Source organism: Oncorhynchus tshawytscha, linkage group LG28, assembly GCF_018296145.1.
Source record: "Oncorhynchus tshawytscha isolate Ot180627B linkage group LG28, Otsh_v2.0, whole genome shotgun sequence".
Taxonomy (NCBI): Eukaryota; Metazoa; Chordata; class Actinopteri; order Salmoniformes; family Salmonidae; genus Oncorhynchus; species Oncorhynchus tshawytscha.
In genome coordinates this window covers 12,202,784-12,219,323 of record NC_056456.1, presented here as the reverse complement: position 1 = coordinate 12,219,323, position 16,540 = coordinate 12,202,784, and the positions used below count along the sequence as shown (strand labels likewise).

The 16,540-nt window shown below is 40.5% G+C and overlaps 2 protein-coding genes across 3 annotated transcripts; one reads left to right on the top strand and one right to left on the bottom strand.

The window, feature by feature from the left end:
• The first annotated feature begins 1,135 nt into the window (after window positions 1–1,135).
• Window positions 1,136–8,596, top strand: LOC112226742 (peroxiredoxin-1). Its single transcript, XM_024391261.2, has 6 exons — window positions 1,136–1,190; window positions 1,940–2,056; window positions 2,268–2,421; window positions 5,880–6,002; window positions 6,158–6,288; window positions 7,287–8,596. Exons 2-6 carry the CDS (start codon window positions 1,951–1,953, stop codon window positions 7,370–7,372), a joined length of 600 nt encoding a protein of 199 aa, XP_024247029.1. The 5' UTR covers window positions 1,136–1,190; window positions 1,940–1,950; the 3' UTR covers window positions 7,373–8,596.
• Window positions 7,281–16,511, bottom strand: LOC112226739 (zinc finger protein 34). Of its 2 annotated transcripts, XM_024391258.2 has the most exons (3): window positions 16,094–16,511; window positions 11,348–12,205; window positions 7,281–7,391 (listed from the first exon to the last, which is right to left on the bottom strand). In XM_024391258.2, exons 1-3 carry the CDS (start codon window positions 16,368–16,370, stop codon window positions 7,369–7,371), a joined length of 1,158 nt encoding a protein of 385 aa, XP_024247026.1. In that variant the 5' UTR covers window positions 16,371–16,511; the 3' UTR covers window positions 7,281–7,368. The 2 variants fall into 2 exon arrangements, with proteins under 2 accessions (XP_024247026.1, XP_024247025.1); XM_024391257.2 differs by lacking the exon at window positions 7,281–7,391 and having other exon boundaries at window positions 10,788–12,205.
• Between the last annotated feature and the right edge of the window lie 29 nt (window positions 16,512–16,540).

Genomic DNA, 16,540 nt, shown 5'->3' with positions numbered 1-16,540 from the left:
TCACATTCTTAAAATAAAGTGGTGATCTTAACTGACCTAAGACAGGGAGTTTTTACTAGGATTAAATGTCAGGAATTGTGAAAAACTGTGTTTAATCTATTTGGCTAAGGTGTATGTAAACTTCTGACTTCAACTGTAAATGCAGAGTTTTTTTAAACTTAGTTATAAGGAATTATTATCTCTTTACAAGATCCCTGTAACACCTAAAGAGTTTGCAATAGTTTTAAATGCCATTCCCTCAGGTGTTGCTTTATTATTCAGGAACATGTCAAGACCTGACCCTCAGAGCCTACCTTCCATTAACCCTGTTGACTCATCAGTAGGAAGGATTTGTTTCTCTTTTGGTCCATTCAACAACAGAGTGATTACAAACCTTGTTTCAGCAGGATGTTGTATCTATCTATACCTTATGCAACACCTTATTGGAAAGTTTTTATTGATAATATTTATTGGAAAAAAGTTTGGATGTTGCCACACACATACCTACTTGTTCACTAAATTAAGGAAGTTTCCTTTAAAAAATGTCATAAATAATATCCTGCCAACCACTGTGAAGAAGTTTAAGGAAAACAAACTCAAATGTCCACCCAGAAACAGTGTTGCGTCATTTTTGGCATTGTATTCGTAAGGAAACTGTGGCAAGACATCAGTAGATTTATAATTGAACACATTTATGAAGATTTTACACTATTGTGGAGAAATGTACTGCTTGGATATTTTACCTACAATAGAAATAATTTTGAACAATTTCATGTAATTAATTTTATTATTCTTTTGGCCAAATTTCATATTCACAAATGCAAATTTACAAACAAAACACACATGTTCTTACCTTACAAAAATACATTTAACTATATTTTAAGACCATTAAATTCTCTGCTAACAAAAAACATGTTACACTTATAATTCTATGTATGTCCCTTAAGGTCCTTGTGTAATGTGATATTGTAACCCCTAGCCCAATTGTCCTTTGTATATAATTTATATATACTTGTGTTCCCACATGTACTTCCTGTATTGAATTGTTGTTAATGAAAATAATAATACAAATAAATAAATTAAGAATGGGCTGTGGCCATTGGCAGTGTTCTAACATCGCGAGAATTGAGCTGCTGTATATAGTTCCATGCGATGAATCTCACTCTTCGCACTCCGCATCTCAAGCTGCTGCTGTAAGGATCAAGGCAGAGGTATGTGTTTTGTAGGGCTACACTTTCAACATATCATGAAATATATAGGCTAAAGCATGTTTTCGGTCATTCCAAAAAAAAAGAAAGTGAAAACTTAGCCATACTATGACTAATAGTTTCTGACCTTTATTACCTTATCATTTCATTTGTGTGCAATCTTACCGGCATTAAACTTGTAGCCTACATTTCCATTGACAGAATAAATGCGTTTGTTTATCTTTACAATAGTTTTTTTTTTTTGGGGGGTGACGTCCAAGTGGCCTACATAATTAATTTGTTCAATGGAATATTGGAATAAAAAAAATCAGGTGAGGGGGAAAAATCAATGTCGAGAAAAAAACGATTGTATGTTTACGAAATAGGACTGACTGCGTGTGCAATATAGTAAAAGGTTTTAACACTTGCCAGGCAAGAACAGCCTGTTGAACTATGTGATTAATGCTTAAAATAAAGACAGAATTGGCCATTTAGGAAACACCTGTGGATTAGGTGTTGCTCATGAAAGAAGTGAAATCTTCCATAGAATCAATTTCCTATTCCTGCCTGTATTGTTTTCAGTTCTTTTCACATCATAGCTTCAATGCTGAAAATGTATAGAAAGAGGATGGAGAGAGCATCCCAGTTCATCTTTTATGTCCAGTTATCTTTGTGCTTTTTGTGTACTACCATGAGTGGTGCATACTGTACATTGACAGCATACATAAAACAGTAAAGGCCTATTTGTTCAATTTATCTTCCTCTCCCTCCAGTGAAACTGAAGATGGCTGCAGGTAAAGCGCGCATCGGGCATCTGGCCCCTGACTTTAAGGCCACAGCAGTCATGCCAGATGGACAGTTTAAAGACCTCAGCATTTCCAACTACAGAGGTAGACCTACTGTTACGCTTCATAGTATTTGGCACTGTCCTTTGTATCTGTGTGGTCGGATTTGTGACCGGTTCAGGATTTTAAAGTTCGATAATACAGTAATGACCTATAAGCCTGTCAGATAAGATTTGAGTTACATTGAATATGCGCTTCCATGCTCCGCAATTTGCTAGGTTTGTCTAATGGTGTGTATTGTGCTGCTTGCCTGCAGGGAAGTATGTGGTGTTCTTCTTCTACCCGCTGGACTTCACCTTTGTGTGCCCCACTGAGATCATCGCCTTCAGTGACGCTGCCGAGGAGTTCAGGAAGATCGGCTGCGAGGTCATTGGTGCCTCTGTTGACTCCCACTTCTGCCATCTTGCCTGGTACGAGTCTTTTGCACAATTATTTTGCCTTATGAAGATTTCATCCTAGGTGATGCAAGATAAGTGCACAAGATAAGCTTGTGCAGTGATCTTTTCATTTCATTTTTCAAATGTATTTTTCTTCAAGTTTTACAAAATGTACATCAATGTAAGTACAAAGATTTGACCATATCCCAAACAGCCTTCCTTCCTTCCTCCACATAACACATTCAGAAGAGCGGAGTAGGGCAGGAAGAGAAGCAGAATTACAAGAATGTGCCTCTAGGTATTACCATGTGGTATCTGGAGCATGTAACCAGAATGGCAATTCTGTTGGCTGCCCAGTAATAGTATAATAGTATACAGTAAAATGTTGGCTGCCCAGTAATAGTATAATAGTATACAGTAATAAGTTGGCTGCCCAGTAATAGTATAATAGTATACAGTAACAAGTTGGCTGCCCAGTAATAGTATACAAAGTTGGATAGTGCATGACCTCCACTAAACCTGCATCTCTGAAGTTAAGATGTACTGACTCTGGGTACCTTTCCTCCCCAGATAAATGTGGTAACAGCCTGATTGATTGACTTTATAAAAATAAAAAAAATTGGTAAAAACAATGGGATAGATTGAAATGGATAGTTATCTGGGTGAACTGTTCATTTTTACAGCATTAATCCTTCCTCCTTCCTTCCTAAGTGATAGTGGTAAGCTACCCCATCTCTGAAAATCAGATTTCATTTGCGTAAGGAAGGGAGCAAAGTTTGCAGAAAAAAAGAGCATGTCATGAACAAGTTACGTTCAACTCCAAGGTATTTGAAACCAGAGAGGCTAAGCTAAAAAGGCACGTCTGTCTGCTGGAACTGTAGCGCTGCTGGATTGAGTGGGAAGCACTCGCTTCTCTGGAGTTTCAGTTTCAGCTTGTAACCAAGAGAAGGAGCCAAAGTTCTCCAGAATAGAAAGGATAGAAGGTAAACGGGTTACAGGGTAAGTTACATAGAGTAACAAATCATCTGCATATAATGATAACCTATGTTCCACTCCTTCCTGTGTTACACCTTGGAAAGAGGAGGATGCCCGTGAAGCTACTGAAAGTGGCTCAATGGAGACGGCAAATAACACAGGGGACATTGGGGCAGCATGTCCCACGTTCCAGGACAAATTAAATTCTGTCCTTTTATAAAGCTGGTTTGTTACTGTGATATGAGTCCTGGTAAGACTACTTCCAGACACCTTGCTATCACCTTCGCCAGCACCTTTACATCCACATTAAGGAGAATTAGGGCCCTAAATGAAGAACAGGAAGTGGGGTCTTTCCCCTTCTTAAGGTGAAGCGCTATTGAAGCCTGTGTTAGGGTAGGTGGCAGCGAGCCACGTTCAAGTGATTCATTATACATAGATACAAGTAAAGGGGCTAACTTGGTATGGAATTTCTTAAAGAACTCAGTTGGAAACCCATCGGGCCCTGGAGGTTTTCTGCTCTGCATTGACTTGATAGACTGAATAACTTTTTCAAGGCTGAGAGGAGAATCAAGGTAATCTACAGTTTCAACCTCAACTGTGGGAGTCTCCAGTTCACCCGAAAATATTGGCAGTATCTGATGGAAATTCAGACGTATACAGGGAGGAATAGAAGGATTTGAAGGTATCATTGATCCCCGTAGGGTCAGAAATCAAGCTATGAGAGGAATCTTTCATTTGGGGAATCAGACGGCTAGCAGCGCTGCGTTTTAATTGGTGTGCGAGCAGACGACTTGCCATGTTCATAGTAGGTACCACATGAATGCAATAGTAACCGTTCTGCATCTGTAGTGGACAAGAGATTGAATTCAGATTGTAAATTCAAGCGTTGCTTATACAGCTCTGGAGATGGCGTCAAGGCATATTGGTGGTCTAAGTCAAGGATGGCTTTAGTGAGTTCTTCTAGTTTAGTTTTCCGAGTTTTTTTTAAATGAGAAAAATAAGAAAAGGCCTGAAGTGATTCCCATAAGAGAGAATGAGAGGTTGAGCTTGTCTGATTTGAAAATAATTTATTATCAATAGAAGTGGAGATAACGTTACAGACGTCTGCAACAGACAGGAGAAGATAATTGAATCTCCAACAGAGAGGAGTACGAGTTTGTCCTGATAGGATGTCGAGGGCTAAAGGTCCATGGTCAGAAATTACAATGGGTAAATATTCAGAAGAGGTGACATTTGGAAGTAACTTATGATCAATAAAGAAATAATCAATACGAGAAAAAGAATGGTGTACATGTGAGAAAAAATAGAACACTGCCTGGGGATTCTGACATCTCCAGGGATCTGTACACCCATTCTGAATCATAAAACCTGAGAAGGACTTTGACATAGCAGGAGACATAGTTCTGGGGTTGGAGTGGTCTAAAGCCGGGCTAATAACACAATTCAGATCCACGCCAAATATCAAAAGACGGGTGTTCAGAGAAGGGATTTTCCCCAGCAACCAATTTGGCAAATTCATCATCATCAAAATTGGGAGCATATACATTGACCAATTCTACAGGTGTGTGCCAAATGCTGCCAGTTATGATTAAATATCTCTCGTTACTGTCTGAAATAACATTAGTAGTAGAGAAATATATTATTTTACTAACCAAAATTGCAACCTCTCTGGCTTTGGAGTTAAAGTCTGAATGGGAAAACCTGACTGAACCTGGAGTTTTGTAGCCTTGAGTGATCTTTAATGCGTGAATCAGCATTTAGCTTTTCAAAAGGGAGAAGATCCTAGACCTCTTGACAGGATTATTCATTGTTTTAGTATTCCAAGATAAAAACCTTATAGGATTAGGCCTACCTATTACAATTATTAGCTTTGTTAGCCATCTAAAATATTGAAAGGAAAAAGGTGTGAAAACAGACAAGCATTTGCAAAGACAGAGAAATCTGATGAAAAAAGCGAGTAAAAATCAATACATTTGAACAAAAAAGGTCACCCCTCTTTCTCTCCCACCAAAACCCAAAGTCTCCATCCCCAGCAAATGGAGACAGCAGGTTGACGTTAGCGCAGCTTCGGTGCATATAAACGGAGAACCTTCCTATCCTAACTCAGAGGCTCCATAGCACGAGTAGTGAAATCCATTTGAAAAGGCATTCACAAAACAGTAAAGTACGTCCACAAATACCACACGTTTACACGGTCCAAAGATGCTGAAAGAAAGAAATCAGATTTCTCCACTCCTATTTCTGATACTAAATTATCATTTGGTGTATCATTTTACTGCAATACTATTATATTAGGCTACATGTGAGAGTTATAGGCCTACAGTCAGTGTACATATTTCAGTTACTAGAGTAGGCTAAAACTTCAGTGTCCAAATATATATATTTTTTATTCAGAGGACCGGCATACATAAACCTGTTTACTACTATCCGCGTCCGTCTGTATACCACAGCTGGCAGGGACGCTTGCTCTTAGACACACAAAAAAATACTAAATTCCGTCTCGTGTGTTCTTACAGGACCAACACACCTCGTAAGCAGGGCGGTCTGGGTCCAATGAAGATCCCTCTGGTAGCCGACACACTGCGTTCCATCTCCACGGACTACGGGGTGCTGAAGGAGGACGAGGGCATTGCCTACAGGTGGGTTCACACCAGACAAGTTCAAGGGTCAAAGTTCAGTGTTTCTATGACCGACTGGGCCAAAACCTCAGTAATGTGCCCAACATAAGACTACGTGCAAAACAAGACTAACACAAGCATAAATGACTCAATCTATACCCTACTTGTTTTTTCAGGGGCCTATTCATTATTGACGCCAAGGGCCTCTTGAGGCAGATCACCATCAACGACCTTCCAGTGGGACGCTCCATCGACGAGACCCTGCGTCTGGTGCAGGCCTTTCAGTTCACTGACAAACACGGAGAGGGTACATAACTAACCCTGTTTTCTTTTTGTTTTCTAAAAGGCGATGCCTCCTTATCCTACACAGAATCAGGCTAACCTTTTGCAGTGACATATTTGACCATGTACCGTCAGAAGACATACACTATGTCAGGGATCATCAACTAGATTCAGTCGCGGGCCAATTTTATTTATTGAGCAGATGGTCCGGGGACTGGAACATAATTAGAAATCATTTGTATGCAAGAAGCCCAAACAGATACTGTATTTGACATAAACATAATAATTTCAAACCTTGATTACATTGGTACACAATCACATATGTCTCTCTATTTCCATTTAATAATGGAAATTGATGGAAAAATATATCACTAGCTACTTTAAACAATGCTACTTAATATAATGTTTACATACCCTACATTACTCATCTCATATGTATATACTGTACTCTATACCATCTACTCCATCTTGCCTATGCCGTTCTGTACCATCACTCATTCATATATCTTTATGTACATATTCTTTATCCCTTTACACGTGTGTATAAGGTACTCGTTTTGGAATTGTTAGGTTAGATTACTCTTTGGTTATTTATTACTGCATTGTTGGAACTAGAAGCACAAGCATTTCGCTACACTCGCATTAACATTTGCTAACCATGTGTATGTGACAAATACATTTGATTTTGATTTGAAATGTTTAGTTATAGATTTCCTAAATTAAAATCATTTTGAGGTGAATTCCTATTGATTTTAGTCTTACATGTCCAAAAAGATTTTTGGGGCTCAGAAACTTTTGGGGGGCCAAGGGCTGCCAGTTGATGATACCTGCACTATGTGAACAGTATTTCGAGCACTATTACCACTCTCTTTTAAGGTAACATTCTATGTTTGTAACAGCGGAGAATGTTAGGCTGATAGTAGATGTCAGAATGTGTAAAAATGTCAAGCTCAGGTTCAAAGTGTTTTGTTTATCATACTGCACTGTCCTGACACTCACACTTCTTCTCTGGTGTTTCCTCAGTCTGTCCCGCCGGCTGGAAACCAGGAAGTGACACCATCAAGCCCGACATCCAGAAGAGCAAAGACTTCTTCTCCAAGCAGCACTAAGACGATGAGTGTCTGCAGCCTGTTGTAGGACAACTACAATTACAGTACATTTCAATAGAACAATAGGCTACTGCTCTTCACTATCTATGTGCCTGGGAACTGTAGAACAATGTCATCAGCATCCCAGTATCTGTCATGTGTTTAGATAGAAATGATGACCAAAGAATCTAGATTAGATTGTGTTGGAGAGGTTTTAGTGTTATTAACCAGGTTCCATCCAACCTTTGTTATGCGAGTAAAGTACATGTCGGTTGAAAAATGTCACGACAAATCTGATGGAAACTGTGAATTTGTCGGTAAATGTTCCAAATGACGACAGAACAAAATACGCTAGACAAGGTGGTATCGTTTTTGTCTGTAAAATGTATAATGAGAGAAATGGCAGTGGAAAGGCTTTTATGCGCAAATTTCAATATATATATATATAATAATTTTACTTATTGTCACCATCCTATCAAAGTAAACTTGGGAGTCATGTGATGACGTGTGGTCCTCCCACCATGACTTGGGGAAGCATGCAGTTTATTAGGCTACAGATGAAATAAGTTATGAACTTCACAGGCTGGTGAATATGCCAGTTGGTGAGCTTGATGCTCCTTTCCAATAAATATTGAGGGTCTTATTCTGGTGACATGATGATCGATGTTTTGGCTGCCGTTTGACAAATTAAAATAATCTCGCTATTTTGTCCATAATAACCTCATGTGTAGGCTATACCAGCACTGTATCTGCAAGCTGTTGACTGTAGCGCACGTGCCAATACCAGAGTGGGCACATTTGCTACATAAGGCAACATTCTTTGTTACAAAACCATCAGTAGAGTTGGAAATGCGATGGAAACACATTTAACTTGTATTTTTTATTTGGTACATGGGAAAAGAATTGCTAAAGTAAATTTTATGTGCACTATGTCATCTTGCACAGATTTTTATCCACGACAAGTCAATGTGATGGAAACCCATCTCTGGTGAGAAAAGGTGCATTCATGCAGATTTTAGAATATTCACATGAAAATCTGTCGCCAGTTAGATGGAAGCCTAGCTAATGAGGTCGCCCTATTGTTTTCTGTTGTATCATTTTGGTAACATAGTTTTTGTCTTTAGGCCACAGTCTGAAATGAGGAAAAGCAGCTTTACAGGAAAAAAGTGAGAAAACTTTTTTTACAGTGAAAAACAAACTACTCAAATGTCCTTTCATCTTCTAAATAAAAACTTACAGAGCAAACAGTTTTTTTTCCTTGACAGATTATCAGAAAAACAAACTTAACATGTTTGTTTATGACTTTTTGTATGACTTACAATGAAATTGAAATCTCGGTTAAATTACCAATTTAGTTTGCAATTCTGTTTTGTTTTATGGTGAATTTAGCTACAATGCAGCTAGACATGATACACTGCATGACCAAAAGTATGTGGACAACTGCTCGTCAAACATCTCATTCCAAAATCATGGGCATTAATATGTAGTTGGTCCACCCTTTGCTTCTATAACAGCCTCCACTCCTATGGGAAGGGTTTCCACTAGATGTTGGAATATTGCTGTGGGGACTTGCTTCCATTCAGCCACGAGCATTAGTGAAGTCGGGCACTGATGTTGGGCGATTAGGCCTGGCTCACAGTCAGCGTTCCAATTCATCCCAAAGGTGATTGATGGGGTTGAGGTCAGGTCTCTATGCAGGCCAGTCAAGTTCTTCCACACCAATCTCAACAAACCATTTCTGCACGGACCTCGCTTTGTGCACGAGGGCATTTGTCATGCTGAAACAGGCAAGGGCCTTCCCCAAACTGTTGCCACAGTTGGAAGCACAGAATCTTCTAGAATGCCATTGTATGCTGTAGCGTTAAAGATTTCTCTGCACTGGAACTAAGGGGCCTATCCTGAACCATGAATAACAGCCCAAGACCATTATTCCTCCTCCAAACTTTACAGCTGGCACTATGCATTCGGGCAGGTAGCGTTCTTCTGGCATCCGCCAAACACAGTTTTGTTCGTTGGACTGCCAGATGGTGAAGCTTGATTCATCACTCCAGAGAACTTGTTCCAGAGTCGAATGGCGGCGAGCTTTACACCACTCCAGCCGACGCTCGCGGCTTTGCGGCTGAGCCGTTGTTGCTCCTAGACATTTCCACTTCACAATAATAGCACTTACAGTTGCCCGGGGCAGCTCTAGCAGGGCAGCAATTTGATACACTGACTTGTTGGAAAGGTGGCATCCAATGACGGTGCCATGTTGAAAGTCACTGAGCTCTTCAGTAAGGCCATTCTACTGCCAATGTTTGTCTATGGAGACACATTTTCATTTTTATACACGCAGCAACGGGTGTGGCTGAAAGACAAATCCACTAATTTGAAGAGGTGTCCAAATACTTCTGAATATACAGTATATGTAGCTAGGACTTACACAAACTGGATCATTGAGTGAGGCTGGCCTATCACTCCAAAACTGGTTGACCAATAGAATAGCATCATCTTAGGCTCCCTCTTAAACCAGCTTAAATTAAATGAATGTGCCAAAACTTTGCAACTGCAAAAAAAAGGCAGCAAAAGCAAAGGACAAGGTAACATAACCAAAAATTGCAGGCAAAGATGGAAGCATTTCATCGCAATCACGCAATCATTGAAAACATGTTTCACAAAAAAAAATTGGGGGGCATTCATATATATATTTTTTGCATACATTTACAATTCATTTGTTCTTGCCTTTCAATATTATTTATTCTGGTCTCAATACTATTGAGTTAATGTTTTGCTTTCAATATCATCATTTTTCGTGTAACACTAACTAACTTGTTCTCGAATTCAAAAGGTTTGCTTGAAATTAAAGGCACAAAAGTAATTCCAAAGAACCCTCTCGCTTTGCCTCTTCTTCTTTGTTTTTTTTTCAACAAAATCAATTGATGTGCATTTCTTATGGCCTGCAGAGTATCGCCAGCTACTGTTAAATTGTTGATTAATGAGCGAGGTTAATTGACTGCAGATGGTTGTTATCATATAGTCTACCCCACAAGAGGTTGGTGGCACCTTAATTGGGCAGGACGGGCTTGTGGTAATGGCTGGAGCGGAATGGTGTCAAATAAAGCAAACACATGGTTTGATGCCATTCCATTTGCGCCGTTCCAGCCATTATGACGAGCCGTCCTCCCTCAGCAGCCTCCACTGGTCTACCCATATTGGACGCAAAGTCAATATATTCCTTGCAGAAGAGACCAAGTGCTACTGATCTAATTCCACGCACGCAGGTAAAGTCACAGCGCTGACGTCCTGTTCACGGTTTGCGCACATGTAATCCTGGTGCAACTCCTCTGTAATTGTCAGCAAATTGATTGACTGAATTAACCTGGTGTATTTTACTATTCTTACTCTCAATAGTAACTAAGTTGAGACCACGACAGTCTCCCCCCAACCTGAAAATCCATTCAATTCAATGTAATTTAATATTCATGGTATGACACACAAAATGACAATTATTTGTTCAAATTTGACATCCCCATTTAACAATGCTTACTATAAAGCCCTTGAAGCATATCAAGTGATTTATGTGATATTGTTGAAATTAGTAAAAATTCCAGGCAAATTGCCATTCTAATATGGCATCCCTTTTTTGAGCTCTGTAATTTCCTAAATAAACATCAAGATGAAAAAAAAAAAACAATTGGAAGTTCTTACTTGAGTTGTTAGTAGTAGGGTGAAACGATTGGGTGAAATAATTGTTAAACATGTTTTTCAAGAAGACACAGTTAGGCTTAACTGTACAACGCCGAGGAAAACACTGAACAACATGTTCTTACATTCTTACATTAGCAAATTTACATTGATGTTTTTGATGTATTTTGAGGTTACCGAGAACCGTGAAACTTTTACCACACTGCACACAACTAAATGGCTTTTGTCCACTGTGAAATCGCTCATGTCTTTGGCAGTTGTCCTGCCTTGCAAACATCTTGCCACAGAGTCTGCAACTGAAAGGTCTCTCACCTGTGTGAACACTCTGATGGGACTTAAGTCTGGTTTTCTGCGTAAAACTTTTCCCACACTCAAGACATCTATATGGTTTGACTCCAGCATGAGAGTGCTGGTGTGCTTCAAGTTGACAGTGGCGGTGGAAGCTCTTTCCACACAATGAGCATATGAACACTTTTTGGTTTGGTACAGCTCTCCAAACGTTGACCATTCTTTTTGTTTTCAATCTGTTCTTATTAAGAATATGCTCATTGCTGTGTGAGTTTGACTCAGATGTGTTCTCAGTTGCTCTCATGAGCCCTTGTGAAGAAGGTCCTGGCTGCTGCAGTCTAGGCTGAAGCATCAAGCCCTCCATCACAACAGGGTGCAGAGTATCTCTGTACTGCCCCTGGTCAGCTTGAAAGGACTCAGACATGGCATCGCCATGATAAAGAGGATGCCACTCGGGCTCCACTTTCACTGGGACAGTGCTGAAAATGTCATTAAGTGGTTTCTCTGCAGAAGACAAAGAGTTGCAGGAAGCAGGATGGGATGGGATGGGAACGGGATATTGATCTGCCTGAGAGGAAAACATCTGTAAGCATCTCTCTGTAGTGTAAGACCCATCTGGGTGAGTGGAATCATTCCCACTTAGTCCTTGTGTAACAGAGAACCACAGCTGACTATCTCTCTCATCCATTCTAAAGTCCAAACTGCCTGTGATTCCTGGGTCCTGTACAGTTCCCTGGGCTACATGTTTTTCCACCTGCTCTGCTTTCACCAGCAACTCCAGTCCACCCCTCGCCTCCACAAGGTGTCCGGAGCTCTGCAGCTCATTGAACTTCTCCGGGTCCTCTACAGGCGTGGCTTTGGATTTCTGGTCCTCTTCATTACCTGGAAGTAGAGTAGACGGTTTATGTAATTGTTAGAAATTTGTCAAATAAGCGATAAAGCAAAACCCTGTACAGTGCAATTAACCTGACTTGAGGGCAGGGCCGTAACTACATATGAGGACACCGGGGTCTGGACTTTGGTAATTTTTTCTAATTTGAAAAATAATAAAAGTATATAAACTCAGCAAAAACAGAAACGTCCTCTCACTGTCAACTGATTATTTTCAGCAAACTTAACACGTGTAAGTATTTGCATGAACATAACAAGATTCAACAACTGAGACATAAACTGAACAAGTTCCACAGACATGTGACTAACAGGCTGACCACACCACTCGCGTCGCGTGCGAGCTTTGCAAAATAAATGTTGAAATCTATGTTATTCAATTATTGCACCCACTGCTCACGCGCGCCAACAAGCATCTGCGTTGCCAAGGGCTAAAATAGAAGTCATTCCTATTTCTGACACAGATCGAGCTGCAAGTCCTGCCTCTCTCATCACCTCATTGGTTTATAGAAGCAGATACCCACGTGCCATCTCCTCATTGGTTATACCCACGTGGGTGACTGAAAGACGAACGAGGTCAGTGGCAGTAATGCACATAATTTATGAAAGTTGCCAATCGCAAAATAAAGTCATAAAAGAAAAAGCCTGGAAGGAAGAGAGATGGACTAGAAACGATTCGGTTGACCGTTTTATGTGTGGATTAATTGGCGGAGTAGAGGACCTTGTGCATTTGAGGTAAAATAACTCAATGTTAATATCCCAGGACAAATTGGCTAGCAACAGCAAGCTAGCTAAATAGGACAAATTAGCTAGCAAGTGCAAGCTAACTAGCTAAACCGCCATAAATGTTTAATGCTTTTCGACCTCTCCCCAAATTAATATAATTGGTTCAGAGTTTGTTTGGATATTTTAACCTGTGTGTCGTGATCGCTTTTGGTGTGGGGGGACAAAATACATTTATGCACGATGGTGCACGAGCGCAGCTGGTTTGGGTTCCGTGTAAAATAAATGGAATAATGTGTCCCTGAATAAAGGGGTGTCAAAAAATCAAAAGTAACAGTATCTGGTGTGGCCACCAGCTGCATTAAGTACTGCAGTGCATCTCCTCCTCATATACTGCACCAGATTTGCCAGTTCTTGCTGTTACCCCACTCTTCCACCAAGGCACCTGCAGGTTCCCAGACATTTCTGGGGGGAATGGCCCTAGCCCCAAACCTCCGATCCAACAAGTCCCGGGCGTGCTCAATGGGATTGAGATCCGGGCTCTTCGCTGGCCATGGCAGTACACTGACATTCCTGTCTTGCAGGAAATCATGCACAGAACGAGCAGTATGGCTGGTGGTATTGTCATGCTGGATGGTCATGTCAGGATGAGCCTGCAGGAAGGGTACCACATGAGGGAGGAGCATGACTTCCCTGTAACGCACAGCTTTGAGATTGCCTGCAATGACAACAAGCTCAGTCCGATGATGCTGTGACACACCGCCCCAGACCATTACGGACCCTCCACCTCCAAATCGATCCAGCTCCAGAGTACAGGCCTCAGTGTAACGCTCATTCCTTCAACGATACACGCGAATCTGACCATCACCCTTGGTGAGACAAAAACGCAACTCGTCAGTGAAGAGCACTTTTTGCCCGTCCTGTCTGGTCCAGCGACAATGGGTTTGTGCCCATAGGCAACGTTGTTGCCGGTGATGTCTGGTGAGGAACTGCCTTACAACAGGCCTACAAGCCCTCAGTTCAGCCTCTCTCAGCCTATTGCGGGCAGTCTGAGCACTGATGGAGGGATTGTGCATTGATGGTGTAACTCGGGCAGTTGTTGTTGCCATCCTGCACCTGTTCCGCAGGTGTGATGTTCGGATGTACTGTTGGAGTTACACGTGGTCTGCCACGGCGAGGATGATCAGCTGTCCGTCCTGTCTCCCTGTAGCGCTGTCTTAGGCGTCTCACAGTATGGACATTACAATTTATTGCCCTGGCCACATCTGCATTCCTCATGCCTCCTTGCAGCATGCCTAAGGCACGTTCACGCAGATGAACAGGGACCCGTGGCATCTTTCTTTTGGTGTTTTTCAGAGTCAGTAGAAAGGCCTCTTTAGTGTCCTAAGTTTTCATAACTGTGACCTTAATTGCCTACCGTCTGTAAGCTGTTAGTGTCTTAACGACCATTCCACAGGTGCATGTTCATTAAATGTTTATGGTTCATTGAACAAGCATGGGAAACAGTGTTTAAACCCTTTACAATGAAGATCTGTGAAGTTATTTTGATTTTTCGAATTATCTTTGAAAGTCAGGGTTTTTCTTTTTTTGCAGAGTTTATTTTGAACATAATAAAGTAAATCAATTACGGGTCAACATCTAAATATTGCTCCCAGTGTTGACCAAAGCTCTGTGCGCTTATATTCTTGATCTAATTGAGTTCTAATCGCTCCAGCCTCTTTGCGAATGAACAGTGGTTTGAACAGTGGTTTGTTTATGTTTACCTGCATCCCCCAGATTTGCCTTTTTAGCAGCAACCACTCTCTCAAAAGGGCTAACCCTGCTTTCTCTTTCTCGCGGCACATGCCCGAGGGCCTGAGACGTAAAACGACATGGCAGGAGTCACTTTTACTTTCTTCTCCAACACAGTTTTTTTGCATTATTTAAACCAAATTGAACGTTTCATTATTTATTTGAGACTAAATAGATTTTATTTATGTAATGTTAATCTTAATTATGTATATTAATTAAAATAAAAGTGTTCATTCAGTATTGTTGTAATTGTCATTATTACAAATAATATATATATATAAAAATCGGCATGGGCTTTTTTTTGGGCCTGCAATAATCGGTATCGACGTTGAAAAATCATAACCGGTCGACCTCTAGTTGTTAGTCTCATCTCGATCGCCCACTGGCGTTTATAGTTTACCCATTACCCACCTTTTTCTTACCCCTACATCACTGATATTAATACAGAATCGTAAAGTAATATTCTAATAATTCATGTGAATGTGATAGTACAATCATCTGTCTGCTTCATTGATGTCTGTTTATGCGGAGCTTGACTGTTAGTCATTCCGGATAAAAGTGTCTGCTAAATGGCATATATTAGCAGGGGTAAAAGTAAGGTGGTACAGTGTCCCGGACCAAAAATTGTAGGAGTATGCTTTACCGATAAAACATTAGCCTATCACAATAATTAAAACAAATGATGACTGGTTGTGTTTATGCCACAATAAAAGGTAATACATTTTAAAAGTTAAATGACAAATCTTAATGGCTAGGCCCACAGAGATCCTATTGAATTAATAGGGATAGATCTATGATTAGGCCCATAAAACATTTGAGCTCCTGCACCATGAAGAAATAAATTCTACTTTCACTCCTGTATATTAGTAATGCCTAGGACTACAAATGCAAAAGCTATGTAATTTGAGAAAAGAGATATCCATGTAAATAACTGATGATTTTATGCAATTCATCATTACAACTGACAGAACAATAACGTTACCTGATGCTACATGTTAGTGTGAATCAGTTCTCATATTTCCCCCCTTTTATGGGTATAACTTTACAATTGTATAGCTAATAGTCTGTTTGCGCAGATGACTGAGGTGAATGAACCTACAGCAGCAACGGTGATAATGACCGAGGTCATTTTTGCTGTTCTCCAAATAGCATTTTAATAGCGGTCGGGCGCCTTCCGGTTCTCATTTACAACTCAAATCCTGGTTACACAACTGAAGTACATTGCCCGAGGTACAAGAAGCTAAGTTAATCGTTAGAACCATAGGTATATGGTACGATAGACCCATATGATCCTAACGATGAACGTAGCCTTAAGATGCTTTAAACCGGGCCCTGTTTGACAGCACTAAACTAAGGGTGAGCTCTCACCTTTTTGTGAGGTCCCACTCCCAAGCTGAATTCCTTCAGCATGTTGCCTGTCATTTGTCCCTCGTGCTGCTGCTTCCCTTTGAGCTTTCCTCAGTTCTCTTTCCATCAGCTGTAAACTATTTTTAAGGCCTTCTATCTCATTTTCTTTCCGACACATTTCCAGCCGTAGAACGACAGTACCCTCGTCTACAAATTTGGTTATTTCTGCAACAGCTGCCTTTGCTAGCACATCCATGATTGCACCTATTTGTGTACTAAAAGAAACGGTGTTAGACATTGCTCATCAAATAAAATCACTGTTGTTACACAGAAACAAATATGCAGATATGCAAATGTTTATAACATAATCGTTTCTTCTATTGTACAGCTTCTCGAAGCTAGCAAACAGCAACGTTTATGGAAGGGGAAAAAAAACTTCCGGAAAGATGGATAACGGAAATGACGACA